Source organism: Lonchura striata, chromosome 8 (assembly GCF_050655825.1).
Source record: "Lonchura striata isolate lonStrDom1 chromosome 8, ASM5065582v1, whole genome shotgun sequence".
NCBI classification, from domain to species: domain Eukaryota; kingdom Metazoa; phylum Chordata; class Aves; order Passeriformes; family Estrildidae; genus Lonchura; species Lonchura striata.
The window spans coordinates 7,894,539-7,909,852 of NC_140710.1; the positions used below are offsets into that span (position 1 = coordinate 7,894,539).

The window sequence follows — 15,314 nt, forward strand, 5'->3', positions numbered from 1 at the left end:
GGGAGAGGGGGCAGAAATTCTGCAGACCAGAAGGTTTGCCAGGGAAAAGCACTGGAATTCATCACTGCCTTATCACTTTGGAGAAGCTTTCTGTCCTGCCTTGTGCTCCTTTTTCAAGGGCTATAAAGTACTTCTGTTCCAGGGCACTGCACATGGATATTAAATTCTCATCACAAACATGATACCATTTTTGATTTCAGCATTTATCTATCTTCTGTTCTTATATGGCCACACTTACCATAATATCTCATACTTCACAATCTTTAACACATTATTTATCCCTCCAAAAGGCATATATATGAAAGGTAGCTGAAAATAAGCAATAAACCATTTTAATACTGTTACCATCTGAAGCTATGGATCTGTGAGAATTTTCTTCTCATTAACTCTGGAATGCTATTCATAACCTTGAGACTGATAATGCTTAGAAAATTATTTTACCTAAGAGTAAGCCCCTCCTCAATATATGTACTAGAAGTCTACAGAGAATTTTCCAGGCCCTAAACACAGATCCTCCTCTAAAACAAAAACAAAAAACCAAACCAAACAAAAAAAACCCAAAATCAAAAAACAACCCAAACCACACTCTAAATAAGATCCAAAGCCACCTAAACAGAAACAAACAAAAAACCCTCCCCCACACCTTAAAGGTGTTACAGAAGTCACATTAACGAAAACAAGGCCTGCCTTTCCAATCCTTTATTTATTTTAAAAGATTGGTGTCAAGTATTAGTAGTGATATTTAATCCATCTATAGATTTCACTTTTGTCTGCACTGGTCTATCATGTTCTTTGCCATTTCCTTTTAAATAAATAAACAAAACCAAAATACAAAGAGATATATCAAAGCATTTTGACAATGCTGTTTCTTTCCAGATCACTTAGCATGATTTCTCTTTGAAATTGTAAAATTAAAATTAAAAAAGCCAAGGGATACATTTGAGCCACTGCTTTCTTTTGGAAGCAATTAAAATTTTCTGTCCTCTCTACAGCTGTACTTGGGAACCTGGAAAGAATATTTAAAGCCCGAAATCCCCTCAAGGTCTGAGGCTGAAATAACTTGCACTTGCCAAGACAGAAATCAGACTATTTTGGTGTTGGATGGCATTACAAATACTCTGAGAACAACTAAGCAGCAGAGACATTGGGGAATATCCTTGGTATGACCAAGATAGTGAAGATCAAGGATACAAATCTGAGTTTGTGGGAGGGTTGCAATAAACAGACAGTTTCAGATATGAGTGTGCAGACAAGTCTTCAAAGATGGCACCAGCAGAACATACCCTGTGCATTGTGTCTCACCCACAGAGGACATTAAATTGAGATACTTGAGTCAAAAGGGCCCAGATCCCTACAATAGGATGCAGCTGAATTGCATCAAGAGTAAAAGAAAAAAATTTAAAAAAAAATAGGCTGGAAATCCAGTGCTTTTTAGCTACTTAAGCCTGGAGATGTATAGAACTTGGTTGAGATCCCTCTGCTGAAGAGAAGGCTCTCTCTGCACCTTTGTGCAGGAGGACCATGAAGCTATAGGGATCTGACATATGAAGAAGCTGGAGGAATCTGACACATCCTGAGCTTCACATTCCTCCTGGATGTCCCAAAGCAGCCCCGCGACCTGCCTGGTTCCTGCCCCACTCCGGACACTTGCGCTTTCACACCAGCGCTCCATCACCCATCACTGTCACTGTCCGACCTGCGGGAGGCAGAGGCTGGACATTGTATTTTATCGACTATTTATGGTATTTTATTTACTATTCATGGTACTATTTTATCTACTATGTATGGTACTTTCGGTACACTCCAGCAGCCCCCCTGCAGCTCCACAAATCCCTGCGGAGAATGCCAGGACGAGCCAGCCAGAAGTCAAGAAGTGGGAAGGTGGGAGAGCCAGAGAAGGTTCTGGGACGAGCAGGGATGAAGAACAGGATTAGTGAGAGGACAAGAGAGTGTACTCTTAAAGTGCACCAGGGGACTTTTAGGTTGGAAATTGGCAGGAATTTCTTCATGGGAAGGATCATTAAACACCGGAACGGGCAGCCCAGGGCGGCAGCGGAGCCACAGTCCCTGGAGGCGTTTAAGGAAAGACGGGACGTGCCGTGCTTTAGCTGAGGCAGCGATGCTCGGCCGTAGGTTGGACACGGCCACCTCAGCGATCTTCCCCAGCCTAGGTGATGCTGTGAGGGCAGGAGGCCCTGTGGAGAACAGGGAGTGCGAAGGGGAAGGTGACATGAGCGCTGTGGGGCGGCCCCTCAGCACCGCAGCGCCATGGCGGCGAGCGCGGGCGGGCACGGACAGAGGGAGAGGCGGGGAGGGACGGGAAGGAGGGACGGGAAGGAGGGAGGGGAAGGAGGGAGGGGAAGGAGGGAGGAGAAGGAGGGACGGGAAGGAGGGAGGGAAGGTGGGAGGTGGGGGAAGCCGCCCCGAGGAGGGCGGAGCGGCCGCCGCGGGCCGGACGCGCCCCGGTTACCGGGACAACGGCGTCGGCCGAGCCCGAGCGGCCCGGCACCCGCGGGCCCCGCCGGCCGCCCACCCATGCCGCGGAAAGCGCTGCGCTGCGGTCTGCAGCTGGAGCTCCGCTCGGTGAGTGCCCGGGCCGCGCTCCCCGCCCGCCTCGGCCGGCGGCAGAAGCCGCGCTTCGCTCTTCCGGCATCGCTGCCCGCCCCGCTTTCCTCGGCCGGGCCGCCGGAGCTCCCGGGGCCGCCGCGGGGCCGCTCCGCCCGGCGCTCAGCCGCTGGGTGCGGCCATCCTCCGGCCGTGCCCTCCGCAGCCCCTCCCGCTCTGCCGTGGCACGTTGTGGGGGTGTTCGTCCCTGTGCCCCCGCCCTTCCGCTGGTGCCGCTTTGGAGTTGTCGTTTTCCAGTGGAAAAGGTGTTTTTTGAGACGCACCGATTCTTGGGAAGCTGTAGGGTGTAGGGGAAAGCACTCTCGAGAGGGGAAAGAAAAAAGCTAAAAGCAAAACAAGTCCCAGGAAAGAGCGGCTTGTTCACGGCTCTGGGCAGCTCTGAGTATCTGGGTGTTACGTGGCGGGGAGTGAGTTAGAGAGTGTGAAAGTGGAAAGTTTTGACATTAATTATGTTAGAATTGTACTCTTTGCACTTTGCAAAGTTTTCTGCTTATATCCAAGCTGGGAACACAGCGAGGAGCTGTACCATGCTCCTGAAAACTTTGCAGAAGTAGCTGTGTTAGGCAGTGCCCCGTTAGCCTGGAGGTGGTGTCTTCATGTGCCCTGGTCCTGTACTCCAGAACAAGCGCTGCCACATATAAAATAACAGCTGCTGCTGAGAGGAAATCACCGATGCCATCCACAAAACTCGAGTGCAGATCCAGGAAGTCCATACTGGGAAATTGCCCAGGTATCCCTGGTTGCTTAGCTACCCTTGTTCCCAGCCTTGAGCGGCTGCTCCGAAGCAGAGCTGTGGATTCGCGCACATGGATGGCCAGGGTGTCACCCTGGCGGTGTTGCTGTGCTGTCTCAACAGCTGGTGTTTGTCCCCGCAGTGCCAAGGCTTGCTTGGACCCTGGAGCAGGGCAGTGTGCTTTCCTTTTCTGTGCCCACTGGCTGTGAGCTGTTCCTGTGCCAGGAGCGAGTGCAAGGAAGACATTTCCCCAGGGTCAGCTTTTCAGGTGTGGGGTATTTGTTATTTATCCTGCTCTCAAGGCTATAAATAAGAATGGAAAGAGGCTACTCTTACACAAATGTCAACACTGTTCTTTTCATTTAAGGAGTTTTTTTTTTTCTTTAGTGTTTGCTCCTTTGATGTGTTTTTTTGGCAGCAGGTCTTTCATTTCCCAGCTGATCTTTATCAGCTAAAGCACCTTGGTATTTTTGGTAATATTTTGTATGATGGACTCACCAGCCTTCTAACCATCTTAGGGATGGGAGCTACTTTTCCAGTTTGAATTTGCATTGGTCAGAGTGAGAATTGGACCCCACATTCCAAATGGGCTCTTGCTTTTGTCTTAGGTGATGTAGGGGAAAAAAAAAAAAAAGCTAGCTTTCATCTTATGTATCTTAATATGAGTCAGGATCATTAAAAATGTTAGAAGATGTGAATCCTAGTGTACAGAGAGGAATGTTTTTAATGGTAACCTCAGCTTGATACATCCTGGGTTTTGCACATTATTGATGCTGTCCTTTGGCCAGTTCTGTACCATCTTTGATATTAACTGCTCTACTAACTATTATTAAATTTTTTCATCATAAATAATAATTTCTCATTATATCCCTTATCCAGAAAATGGCTTTTCAATAAAATGTAAAATTTTGCTTGATTGATCTGTTTTTATGGAATGTGTCCTACCTTTTCTAGTGATCTTTTAATCCATATCTTTATTTTTGTATATTTAAATATTTTGATCAATGGGGGTATCAGTTTTCAGATCTCTCTCTCTCTCTCTGTCTCACATGGTCCTTGTGTATATTATTTTTCAGCAGATTCTACCTTCCCTGATTTAATTACATTTCATTTAAGAAAAATTACATTCTTTTACAACATAATGCTGAACATGATTCAGCCTCCCTGTGGCTTCTTGGTCCAGGCCTAGTGTGCATATTGAATGACTTTTGTTTCCATCGTTTAATTCTTCAAGTTGTCTTTTCTCCTGTGTTAAATTTTATTAAAGCCAAGTCAAAATACTCAGTTGTGTTTGGGACATAGATTTGTTAGCTTTCACATCTTGGCTGATCTTTGTTATGTCCATTAATTCTCTCTTCAATTGCTTTATTTGTGATCAAAGTCTTGTTCAAATTTCTGATTTATTTTCCTGCCCTTTTTACAGTGTTCTGCGTATTTCTCCACCCTCTTTGAAGTCTGTCCAGTTGTGTCAGAAGTTCTGGCCTCTTTGTTTTTCCCTTGCTTTAGGATACAGATGGGTTTTGCTTCCTTTGACTTAATGAAATTCCAAGATCTTCTCCGATCTGAGTCCCCCAGCTCTTTGGTTTGTCTTGCTGGTAGTTTTCTTCATTTCGCTTCTCAAATGGAAGGCCTTACTCAAAGACTAAGTAGCTTTTAAGTTTGGCTTATCTTGCCATGGACTGTGTGTAATAAGTGCTCTAGAGGGTTACGATCAGTAGAATTCTGTCCTTTTCTGTGAGCTTAATTAAGTGATTTCTTTATGATTATTTGTCATGTCCCAGCAGTGGAGGGACTGGGGGCTGGTACACATTTTCCATCCTCCTGGGAACATTCAGCAGAGATGTCCACCATAACCCTGTCCTAGAAATTTCTCATGGTCTTGAGGTTGCTTGTAAGGTCGGTTAATTGCAGCACTGATCTCCCTCTTCCTTAGCTGATCCATAGATAACACTCTTACCATCTTTAAAATAATCCCTCATCCTGCTGGAGCAGTCTGCAGTCAGATAAAGAGCTTCAGTTTGTCTCCCAAGTGTCATGGAGCTCTGCATGTTATCGAATAGATGTCATGAGCTGCAGATAGGCATGTGTCATTCATTTTGGAACTGCTTTAAAGTTACATGGCCACATATATTTGGTGTTCCAGCCCAGGTAATGAATTGTGCAGTTTATCTCCAGGGTAGTAACATCACAAGTTTCCACATGTGCTGCCATGGCCCACATGCCCATTTGTAAGTATTTGTTTTCTTTTTACAGAATAGCCAAAAAAAAAAATGGGACCTGTTGTTGTCACGTTTGCCCATTCCAGCATCTTCAGATCTCTTACCTTTCATCTCAGTGAATGGGCAAACATTGGCTCCCTTCTCTAAAGTGAAAGGCACAAAGCTCCAGCTAAAAATGGCTGTAAATTTTACATAAACATCGGAGACAAAAGTGAGAAGTAAAGCTGATATGACATGTAGTATGTAGTTTGAGGATTTTTCCTTGTAGGAATGAAATCTGTCTCTCTCACTCCTATTCACACTTGCAACTGCATGAGTATCATACAAGCTGTTTAATGTTTGACAGACTGTTTCAATTGGGTTATCCATTACTCTGGCACTTTTCTTATGGATTTGAAGCCCTCATTTATATGGAGAGGAAACCCTTTTTTTACCTTATACTTTATCTGTAGTGATGTATCACACATTGTTTTCTTCTAGTTCTTCCACCTGTTTTCCTGATGTTTATGTAGTTTTCTTTTAAATCCAGTTAGGATTTCTCAAGTAAAATATTCACGTGGGAGTGGGAGACTGTAACCAAACCACTTATTTTAATTTTCATCACTCTCCTCCTTTGTCTTTCTACCTGGCAATTGGAAGTCTGAACACTTTCTCTAGAAACCTTATGTGGGAAGAGACAACCTCGTATTTCTAATACTGACATAAAAAATGAGCATGAGACCTTAAGTGAAAGGTGTCAATTCTCTGTCAGGGAAATAAAATAAATCCACATGGCTTGAAGAAAATAGCAAATAGTTTTGCAATGAGTTGTGTACATTCTTGCAATCAGAGCTTTAAAAACAGACTGACTTCTTACTTAAAGAATTTAAGAATTGTGCAGAGAAAGTTGAGAGATTTGCGGCAGCCTAGCAAGAAGCCTTCCCTGTTTTGAGTTTAAAGATGGCCAAACTTCCCAGAGAAAGGAAAAAATGTGTCTGGTAGTAATGGAACAACAGTTATTTTTTGTCATTTACTGAAAGTTTGCAAATAAACTTGCACTTTCTGGTGGCTGGACAGAGTGTGGATATCTAAGCACGTACATTTACCAGCTTCATTCTGTAGTTAGGCTGAAGTTTAGGTGGGTTTAGTTTTGTGTGTTGGCATCTTCATATACGAGATGATTGTGCCTTACACAGTCAGTGCATACCTTTAACTGTATTAACCTGGCCTTGGGTTTCAGTTTTGGTTGAAGACAATGGAGTGTGTTTACTTAGAAGAATTTGGTCCTGATTGTTTTAAAATGGTGACTATTTTTTCCTGACCAGTCAGTACAAATAGAATTGCTTAGAGAATATATATTTTTTTTTTTTGCTTTAGTCTGTTATATCCTGACTTTCACAAATCAACCATTTCAGTCCTGATTCTTTCATTTTTATCTTGAAAACAGCCATTGCTTGTCTAGCTAAAGTTCAGTTTGTTTAATGAGTGTGTTACTCCTGCAGATAACTTGTCCTGGAGTGCAGCTGAAAGACAAACAGGAACTTTATCTCAGTGTCTTTGTACTTGGGCAGTACCACAAAACTGAATGTGTCCCTGCAGTGTTCCCACTCTTCTTTCAAGAAAAATTGGTATTTGAAAAGGTAAGATATGTCAAGGGCTGATACAACCCAAATAAACCCCATCACAAATTCCACAAAAACTGTCTGCAAAACCCATGAGCACAAATAATCACACTGAGAATGGAGCACTATTTTATCTCCTGCTTCTCTTTAGCACAGAGGAGGGGTGTGCCTGTATTATCCACATGGGGACTCAAGAATTGTGTGTACTGAAGATTCTAATGTATGATGAGACTTTTTAGGTATTTGTTGATTCTTTTGTGAACTGTCCTTCCTCAGTGTCTGTTTTCCTGGCTTGAAAGGGACTGAATGTTTTTGTTCTAAAAATTATGGCAAGGTGAAGAACAGGGACTGTACAATATAGAAGAGGCAACTTAATTTAGTAGAAAGATAAAATAGCAGCTCAAGCCTTTTTGGTGACATCTTACTCCCTTTGAGAGACTTTTTTTCATGGTTTGTCAGCAGAATTCCCAGATTGGTACTCTGGCCCTGTAATTTATAGTTGTTTATCACATATTCTGAGTCCCTACTAGCTTCATTATTAGTACCACAGGGATAATGAAACACAGTATCTTACAGATATGATCTGGCTTCTTCACTACCTATGAATAATAATACTTTACCCTTTCTAGTTCTTTTCCTTTAAGCATTCCCCAGCACTTTGAAAACCAGGCTGAGTAAACTTGCTCAGAGTGATGCTGTGGTGAAGGGGATGAGAAACAAACAGTGATAATTTCACTACCTCTGAAAAGTAAAAAAGACCATCATTCTTTAAAGGCAAACATAACACAAACCTCTTAAGGGGAATGTACTGAATGCTGTTTTCAGTGTAATGTAGGGGACCACCATCCAGTGCAACATCCTCCCCTGTTCCTTGCTGCCTATTCACACAGGATTCAGATTTAAAAAAAAAACCTGAACAGGAGACTGAAAAGTCACCTCTGTGAAAATGAAGCTTAAAGCATTACTAATAAATTAGAGAACATTGACCAATCAGAACTGTAGTGCATGCAGCAAAGTATGTTTCCCTCTTGAAATTTGCTTAGACACTGCTTGCCTTTACATCTTCTGTTCTTCACAATAAATTATATTTTATTATTTACATACAGAGAGGGAACTCTGTATGGATGGAAATTACATAACAAGAACTGCTGGCTTTCAATGAAATTGATCATGTTACAAATAATAATTTTAGTATCCTTTATTTTGCCAGTGGGGATATGACTCTTGACAACCATCTTGGCAAGGAAGAGCATTGATTTTTGGGGCTTTTTTTCCCTTTGCTTTACCCAAGAGGTCCATCTGATTACTTTGACTGTGCCATTATTATTATTATTTATTTTTCAGGAATTTGCTAATATAGTTGATCCTGGAGACCTTGTGAAGTTACTGGAGTGTAAGTTATGGGTTTTTGTATACTATGTTATATCTATTAATGCCATGCATATATGGGCTCTAAAGATGTTTTGGAGATTTAAAGTATGTGATAGTTTTTATATCAGGAGCCTGTTCTCTGAAAATCTAGTGGGTAACCACTATTATCTAACAAAGTCCTTCTAGAAATGTATGTTGCATGCTTTGGAACAGGAAAAGGGTAAAAAGTCATAAGTGACTGAAAGGCCAGCTGGTTATCTGGTAGTGGATTCCTTTATATGGTCATTTATTTGATTCGTTTTAAAATTATAGAAGGATAAACCTCCAATTTTTGTAAAGTTATTATTTTCCCTTTTAAAAAAATAGTATCTTGCTGCATGTGTATAATAATTGTGGTGAGAAAACACTGACCTGAACTCAAAATGCAGGAATATTCAGCCCCACATGGGAGTTATCTGTAAAGGGGGCAAAGCTTGCATAATCTTCTTTAAAATAGGAAACGCTTGGCAGTAGATAGAACTCACAAGTTCTAAGTTAGATTTAATGTTGTCATTTTTACCCTACTAATGCCATTGTGTTCATCTATAATATTTATGCAAGCTATACTTAATTTTATCTTATTATTGGCGTGGTGGAAATAGTGCGGAGATGTACAGTGCTGTGAAGCTTACAGCAGTGATTAATTTTTCTTGGGCTTTGACTATGTGAATTTTCATTCTAGGTTTTTTTTTAACTCACGAAAAAACTTTTTTCCCTTCTAGTTGACACAGCAGTACTTGAACTAATACAGCTCGTTCCTCCAGGTATTGTATCAGTCTTTTCATAAATTATGCAGATTAATAGGTGAATTTCCATGAGGACATTGCCCATTACAGCACAATCACTTTTTTCAACACACAAACAACATAGAAAGCCCTTCAACAAATAGTCCTCTCAATATAAAATGTTAATAGATCAAGAGGATCTCATTCTTAAACAAGAATAATAACTGAATATTTAAATGTATTGTACTCAGGCTTAGGAAAGTGATAATATTTTAAAAATGGAAAACAAACTGAAATCACCCATTGCATAATTATTAGCTGCATCACAATTCACTTCTAGAGAGGCTGTCTATGAAATTTCAGAGTGCATAATCTCGTTCTCAGAATGACACTTTTTTCCTTCCATTTTAATGGTGACCATTGGGAAAACTGTTATCCTTGCTATAAGTATTACAGGTCTCTTGGGATGTGTGAAGATAATAAATAGCGATTTGTCATACTTCTGTTATTGGTTTGTGTGATTATAAAAATCTATTTTAATGAAATTCAAGTGTTCCCATGAATAATGTAAATCTGCATTTTATTGGAAATAAAGTCAAGTTTTAAAGAGGACTCGTTTGGAAACTGTGGTATTAAAAGCACTCTCTGTCACTTGTCCTTAGTACTTTCAAGGAAACTACTGCTTCTCTCAGGTGACTTAACAGATTGTTTACTTGAAGAAATGAAGTGAATGGGGATTTTTTTTTCTTTTTTTTTTTTGTGGGAAGGTAAAGGATCTTGCATAAGAATTTATTTTCAGGGCTTAGACGTAGGTGTGATACAGCGCAACATAAGCTAGCAAGATGGCTGCAATAGCACAAGTTACATTTTTTTCACAATATACATTCAAGGGTTTACCTCTAAAGGAAAACATTTTTTTTTAGAAGTAGGAAGCCAGGGTATTGAGAAAACCTTAAAATAATTATTTTGCTGTTGCTTATGTTTCTTTTTACTTCTACTATTACTGTTCTGTAGTATGGAATGGTTTTTCATAAGGGATTGGGTGCCATTAAAAAATACTGGTTTTTTTCTGGGGCATGGAAGGGAAAGAAGGAAGAAAAGTACTGAAAAGTTACCTGAAGAAAACCTTTCATGTGCCTATTATAGAAGAGTTAACACAATCTTCTTTAATTTTTTTTCCGGTAACATTGAAACATAGTTTCACAGTAGATGCTGCACATTTTTGCTGCTGATTTAACTTGATGAGGTTATTTCCTAGTCCTATAGGAGTTTTAGAGCCATGCTGTTAATTTGTAAAGAGCAAAATTTATCCTGTTTCAACATGGCTCTGTGTGTAGTGTCTGTGCTGTGTGGCTTTGTCTATTTTCCAATTAAAGTATGTATTTTCTTTTTAGTGGGAAAAGTTCTAGCTACATATGAAGAAAATACAAGAGATTTCCTGTTCCCTGACCCTAAGCTTACCCATGGGCACCGTGGTTTGCAGCGTGAGGTTTTAATGAAGAGGTCCCCGTCTTTCACAGTGAGTGAATGTCTGTGGATTGTATTTATGACACAGTCTGCTTCACTGAAGAAACCCCTTGAACTGCTTCAAATGAAAAGCAATTACTTCTGACAGATTTTGCCATTTTAAGGTGTTGAATGTACAAATCCACAGTTGAACTTTGGGGAAAGTGTAATCTTTTTTCGAAATGCTTCAAGAAAATTATTTAATGTGGAAAAGTTAGTTTCCACTTGGTTTGCAGTGTGGCGCCATGACATGTCTCCATTCAGTTTAATCTGTGATGCAGCTGGTGGCTGAAGGGATGCAGGAGGTGTCATATTGACTTCATGGTTCTCAGCAGAAGCCATGTAACTCTCCTCCTTGGTCCCTCTCCATAGCATTTTGGAACAACAGCTAATTGGCAGAAAGAGTGCAATGAATTAATGCTAATTTTCTGGAGATAAGGACTCAAGTACATGTTAAATGAAAATGAATTCATTTCACAATGCCCTTTCATGAAGTTTGACTGTTGAATCTTAATTGCCAGCAGAATAACCCAGGAAGGCACCTTAAGGAGAATGGTGATGATGTGCTTTGAGGTTTTAGTAGAGTTTTACTGGTGGATTGGCAGGACATTTGGATAAGAACTTAATTACCCCGTCCGTTGTGGTTGGACTAAAAGCACATGGGAGGCGGGAAATGCTGATTAAAGTTCATTGTTATCTTTTAGCTGCTGTAGTCTTTCCCTGGAAAGGGCAACCTGGAAACTGCCCAGGCACTTGCAATTAGAAGTGCTAATTTGGTGTCTAATGCTGTGTTACATTTGAATGAATTAAAGTTGTGATTTTGTGCTACCAAATGTCTGATTCTGCAGTAGCTTAAACTGTCCATGGAAAAACAACCATTATTTTTTGGCTGTAGTATCTCTTTGATATGGCTCATCCCATGCATCATGATGTGGCTCAAGAGATGGGGTGGGACTGTTTTGCTTTCATGCTGCTTACGGAATAGGTGCCTTCCTGGTGTTGAGAAAGAATAGTGAGGTAGGAACAAATGAAGTGGTATTAGCTAAATGTTTTTAGATTTTTTTGTTAACAGAATATAGTGAGTCTTAAAGAAGCAGAGCTGCTAGACAAGTTTGATGGATTTTGTCAAACACTTACTTGAAACAAAACTTACGTATTTTCTAATAAAGAGAAAGTGCCATAATTTGTGAGCTGTGAGAAAATGTGGTCAGGGTAATATGGATGTGTAGGTGATGAATAATGACACTGTAGTTAGGTTTAAAAAGTTGTCTGTGGTAAGACACGGACATACTTCCATGACCTTGCGAGCAGCATAAATGAAATCCATCTCTGCCCTGTAACAGGGACTGCAGAAGCTTTTGTTGCTCCATTCCATCTCCATAGCTTGGAAGTACAGTATAAGAAAGAATTTTGTCATAGTGGCCCCCTTTTCAGGAATAATGCAGAAGCTGAGTTTTATGATATTGGAAGGAGGTTCCCAAAAGGAACTTCTTGTTCCTCTCCTCGCTTGCTAAATGGAATTACTATGAAAGGATTTTTACCTCCAGTAGAAATGCAGTCTCAAGTGCTTCCATCTCCCAGTGTTCCCTGAGCTTTACTGGCAAGTGCCTCATGCTAAGTCTGTCAGCACGAAGTGCTGGATGTGGATGCTAAGCAAAAGGAAGTGTTAAACAAGGTCTTGAGAACCCTCACATTATTCCTATGCTACTGAAACCATGCTCTTCCCACATGAAAAGTTATTTATAGCCAGCTGTGATTCTGAATATTTTTGAATGGCAGCTGTGCTTCAGTGACACTTTGATACCCAGTAAATTTGTCTTTTATTAAAAAAATAAAGGTAGCAACAGTAAGGTTACAGTTGTGGAGTTCAGATAGGCAGTGACAAGCAGTGTCTGATTAACACTGTTAATCTGCCTGTTGGAAGGAATCCCAAGTTGAGAGGATCAAAACTCTCCAGAAATCTGGCACTTGGCTGATAATGTCCCTGGCTAAATGTCTTACAAGGTTTGCAAACTCAGTGTGCATACCAGACATGCCTTGAGTTATCTCTCCTGGTCCAGTCTTGCCCAGCTGAAGCTCTTGCTGGCTCTGCTGTATTTCTCTGCAACCATTGCCTTTCAGAATATGTTTATGCCTGGACTGTGGTAGTGATTTCTTACAGATGTTCTTATCTCCATCCCCCACCTTTATGCAGTATTTGCCACATTACTTAAAACAGTTTCTTTTTAGCTGTGCTATCTTCTATTAACAGGCCAGTGTAAGGCCCTCTGTTATATTCCTATGTATGTTTTTAAGCTAGGGCTGTACTTGTGTTCCTCACAGTCTAAAGCACATATTAGACTTGTGTTCTTCTAAATATGAACCTTTATATTTTTCCTGTGATCAAATTGATATTATGTCCCTTCCGTTTCATGATTGGTGCAGAAATGCTCAGGGCTGCAGACAGCACTAAGCCAGAAGCAGAAGACATCCCAAAAACTTTCCAGCTGGATTTTCATTTACAGATGTGTTTGGGGCTATATGATGCTTATTACATAATGCATAATAATTCATGATTCAATGTTGAATATCCTACAGCAATCCCTGATTTGGGAACTGCAGGAAACAGAGCAAATCCTCTGATGGCTTTGGCATGTGAGTTGCTTTTGACATAGCCATGTCTGTGCATTCAAATGCCATCCCATATTCCCTCTCCACAGACTATTTCTCTGATGAAACCATAGTTTGTGTCATTTTTTAAGGATGAACACTTAACAATTTTGTAATCATTTCCAGTCTCTGTAAGAGCAGTAGGTGCTCTATTGTTGCATTTTATAGTAGACTTACTAATTCTGATGTGTCCTTTTTTAAATTGTTGATAGCACTTGACAATTCATTAGTAATAAAAATGAGTTGATTAAAGATGATCAGGCTTAAAACCTCTTTTATGTGCCATAACTTGACTTGATTGAATCCTGGACTCTGTTAATTGCTGAGACTGAGCTTTCTTGGCATTTTTGTCATTTGATTTCCATAATCTATCCTGGGGCCAGATCATGTTCCCTAATGGGAAATCAGTGTTTAGGCAGGTGGTAGAGAATAGTTTGGTTAATCAATAGATTTCACTTATGAAGTTCCTGCTAATTCTTATGGATGTGGGACAGAGTCACAAACAGACCCAGCTCTTTTTCATGTCTCAGTGATTTTGTGTGTTCATGTGCACAAATGCCTGTGAACTGAGATGCCTCAGGCAGCAAATTCTGTCCATGTTGAAAGAAGAGAGGGTAGAAATTTCTGGAGGCACTTGATTCTCTCTTGGATTCTGCAGAGCTATATAAAGGATGCACATAGACAATTGCCACTTCTTTATAGCATCTGTGGCATTTAGTTCTTTTATGCCTTTTTTAAAGCTGCTGTTTGGGAAAATAATGTTTGTGCGTTGTAATTTCTGTCCTTTACACCCAGTACATTCTATAATGCATTGGCCAATGCTCAGTGAATGGAAAGGCAGTAGTTTTCTGAGGTGTTATGTTCCTAGCCATGGCTGCAGTAAAAGGTGAGTGGAACAGAAGCTCTAATCATGTAAAAATGGAGGGACCTGCTGGCCATTACTGGGTGTGTGCTGTGCTTCACCAGGAGGCCCAGTGGGACCCCACTGATTCCACATGGGACAAACTAGAGTTACACCGTGGGCAGGAGGGGATCATGGGGGGGTGCAACATGGTTATGGAACAAGGGAGGCATCCAAAGACATCCAACTACTCCAAAGATTACTGAATGAAGGGTATTCTTAGTCATACTGTTAAAAAGGAATAGTTATTTGCAGTGTGATTGACTGATTAAACAAATGTTTTTACAAATCAGATGGCACAACTGAGACTGTTCTCAAACAAGTTTACAAAGTTAGTATTAGTGAAACTCCTAGAGCATGACTGAAATTTTTATTTATGCCATATTGCATGGCATGAAAAATCTTTAAAAGTGTTTTTGACCAAAAAAATATTAAAATAAAAAGTCAGACCTTAATTGTTGTACAAAAGCAGTGTAATCATGTGTAATTGAATTGTCAGAAATGCAAATGTTAGCATCTTGACATTTACCATTGCTGTTCTGTCTTTTCTAATTATCTTTATTAAAGGCTGAAATTAACAAAGGAAATGGCTGAAAATTAGGAATGGTTTGTTACATTAGGTGACATTTACCTCTTTGATACCCTTTATCTTGAGTTGAAGCTTGATGTGCAATTATTGTCTCTCTTCTAGGGAATTGCACCAAAATTGAGATTTTCTACAACCTGCCTTATTTCAGACAGTCTGTTAGTCTTAGGAAGGAGTCACATACAGGTTAGAACAATTTAATTGTTTGCAATTTCTAGATTTAATATTGATAGCCTTGCTTCCAATTTTTGCATGTGCTGCTCACTTCAAACTTTCCTCATTCTTTTGTTGTGGTTAGAGCAGGTATCATGGGTGCTTGACAACTTGATTAAATTTTTAATCAAGTATGAGTAAAGAGT

General features: G+C 40.4%; 1 protein-coding gene across 4 annotated transcripts in view; it reads left to right on the top strand.

Moving 5' to 3' along the window:
* Positions 1-2,424: 2,424 nt before the first annotated feature.
* The window catches only part of SPATA6 (spermatogenesis associated 6), a 36,022-nt gene continuing 23,132 nt past the window's right edge, over positions 2,425-15,314 (top strand). Inside the window, exons 1-6 of one of the 4 annotated variants that reach the window (XM_021529061.3) lie at positions 2,425-2,583; positions 7,059-7,196; positions 8,523-8,571; positions 9,311-9,352; positions 10,708-10,832; positions 15,061-15,141. In XM_021529061.3, the coding sequence (XP_021384736.3) occupies positions 2,536-2,583; positions 7,059-7,196; positions 8,523-8,571; positions 9,311-9,352; positions 10,708-10,832; positions 15,061-15,141 (483 nt within the window). In that variant the 5' untranslated portion in view covers positions 2,425-2,535. Of the gene's footprint in view, positions 2,584-3,284; positions 3,627-7,058; positions 7,197-8,522; positions 8,572-9,310; positions 9,353-10,707; positions 10,833-15,060; positions 15,142-15,314 lie in introns of those variants that run through there. The other 3 variants (XM_085586280.1, XM_085586282.1, XM_085586281.1) reach the window with 3 other exon arrangements.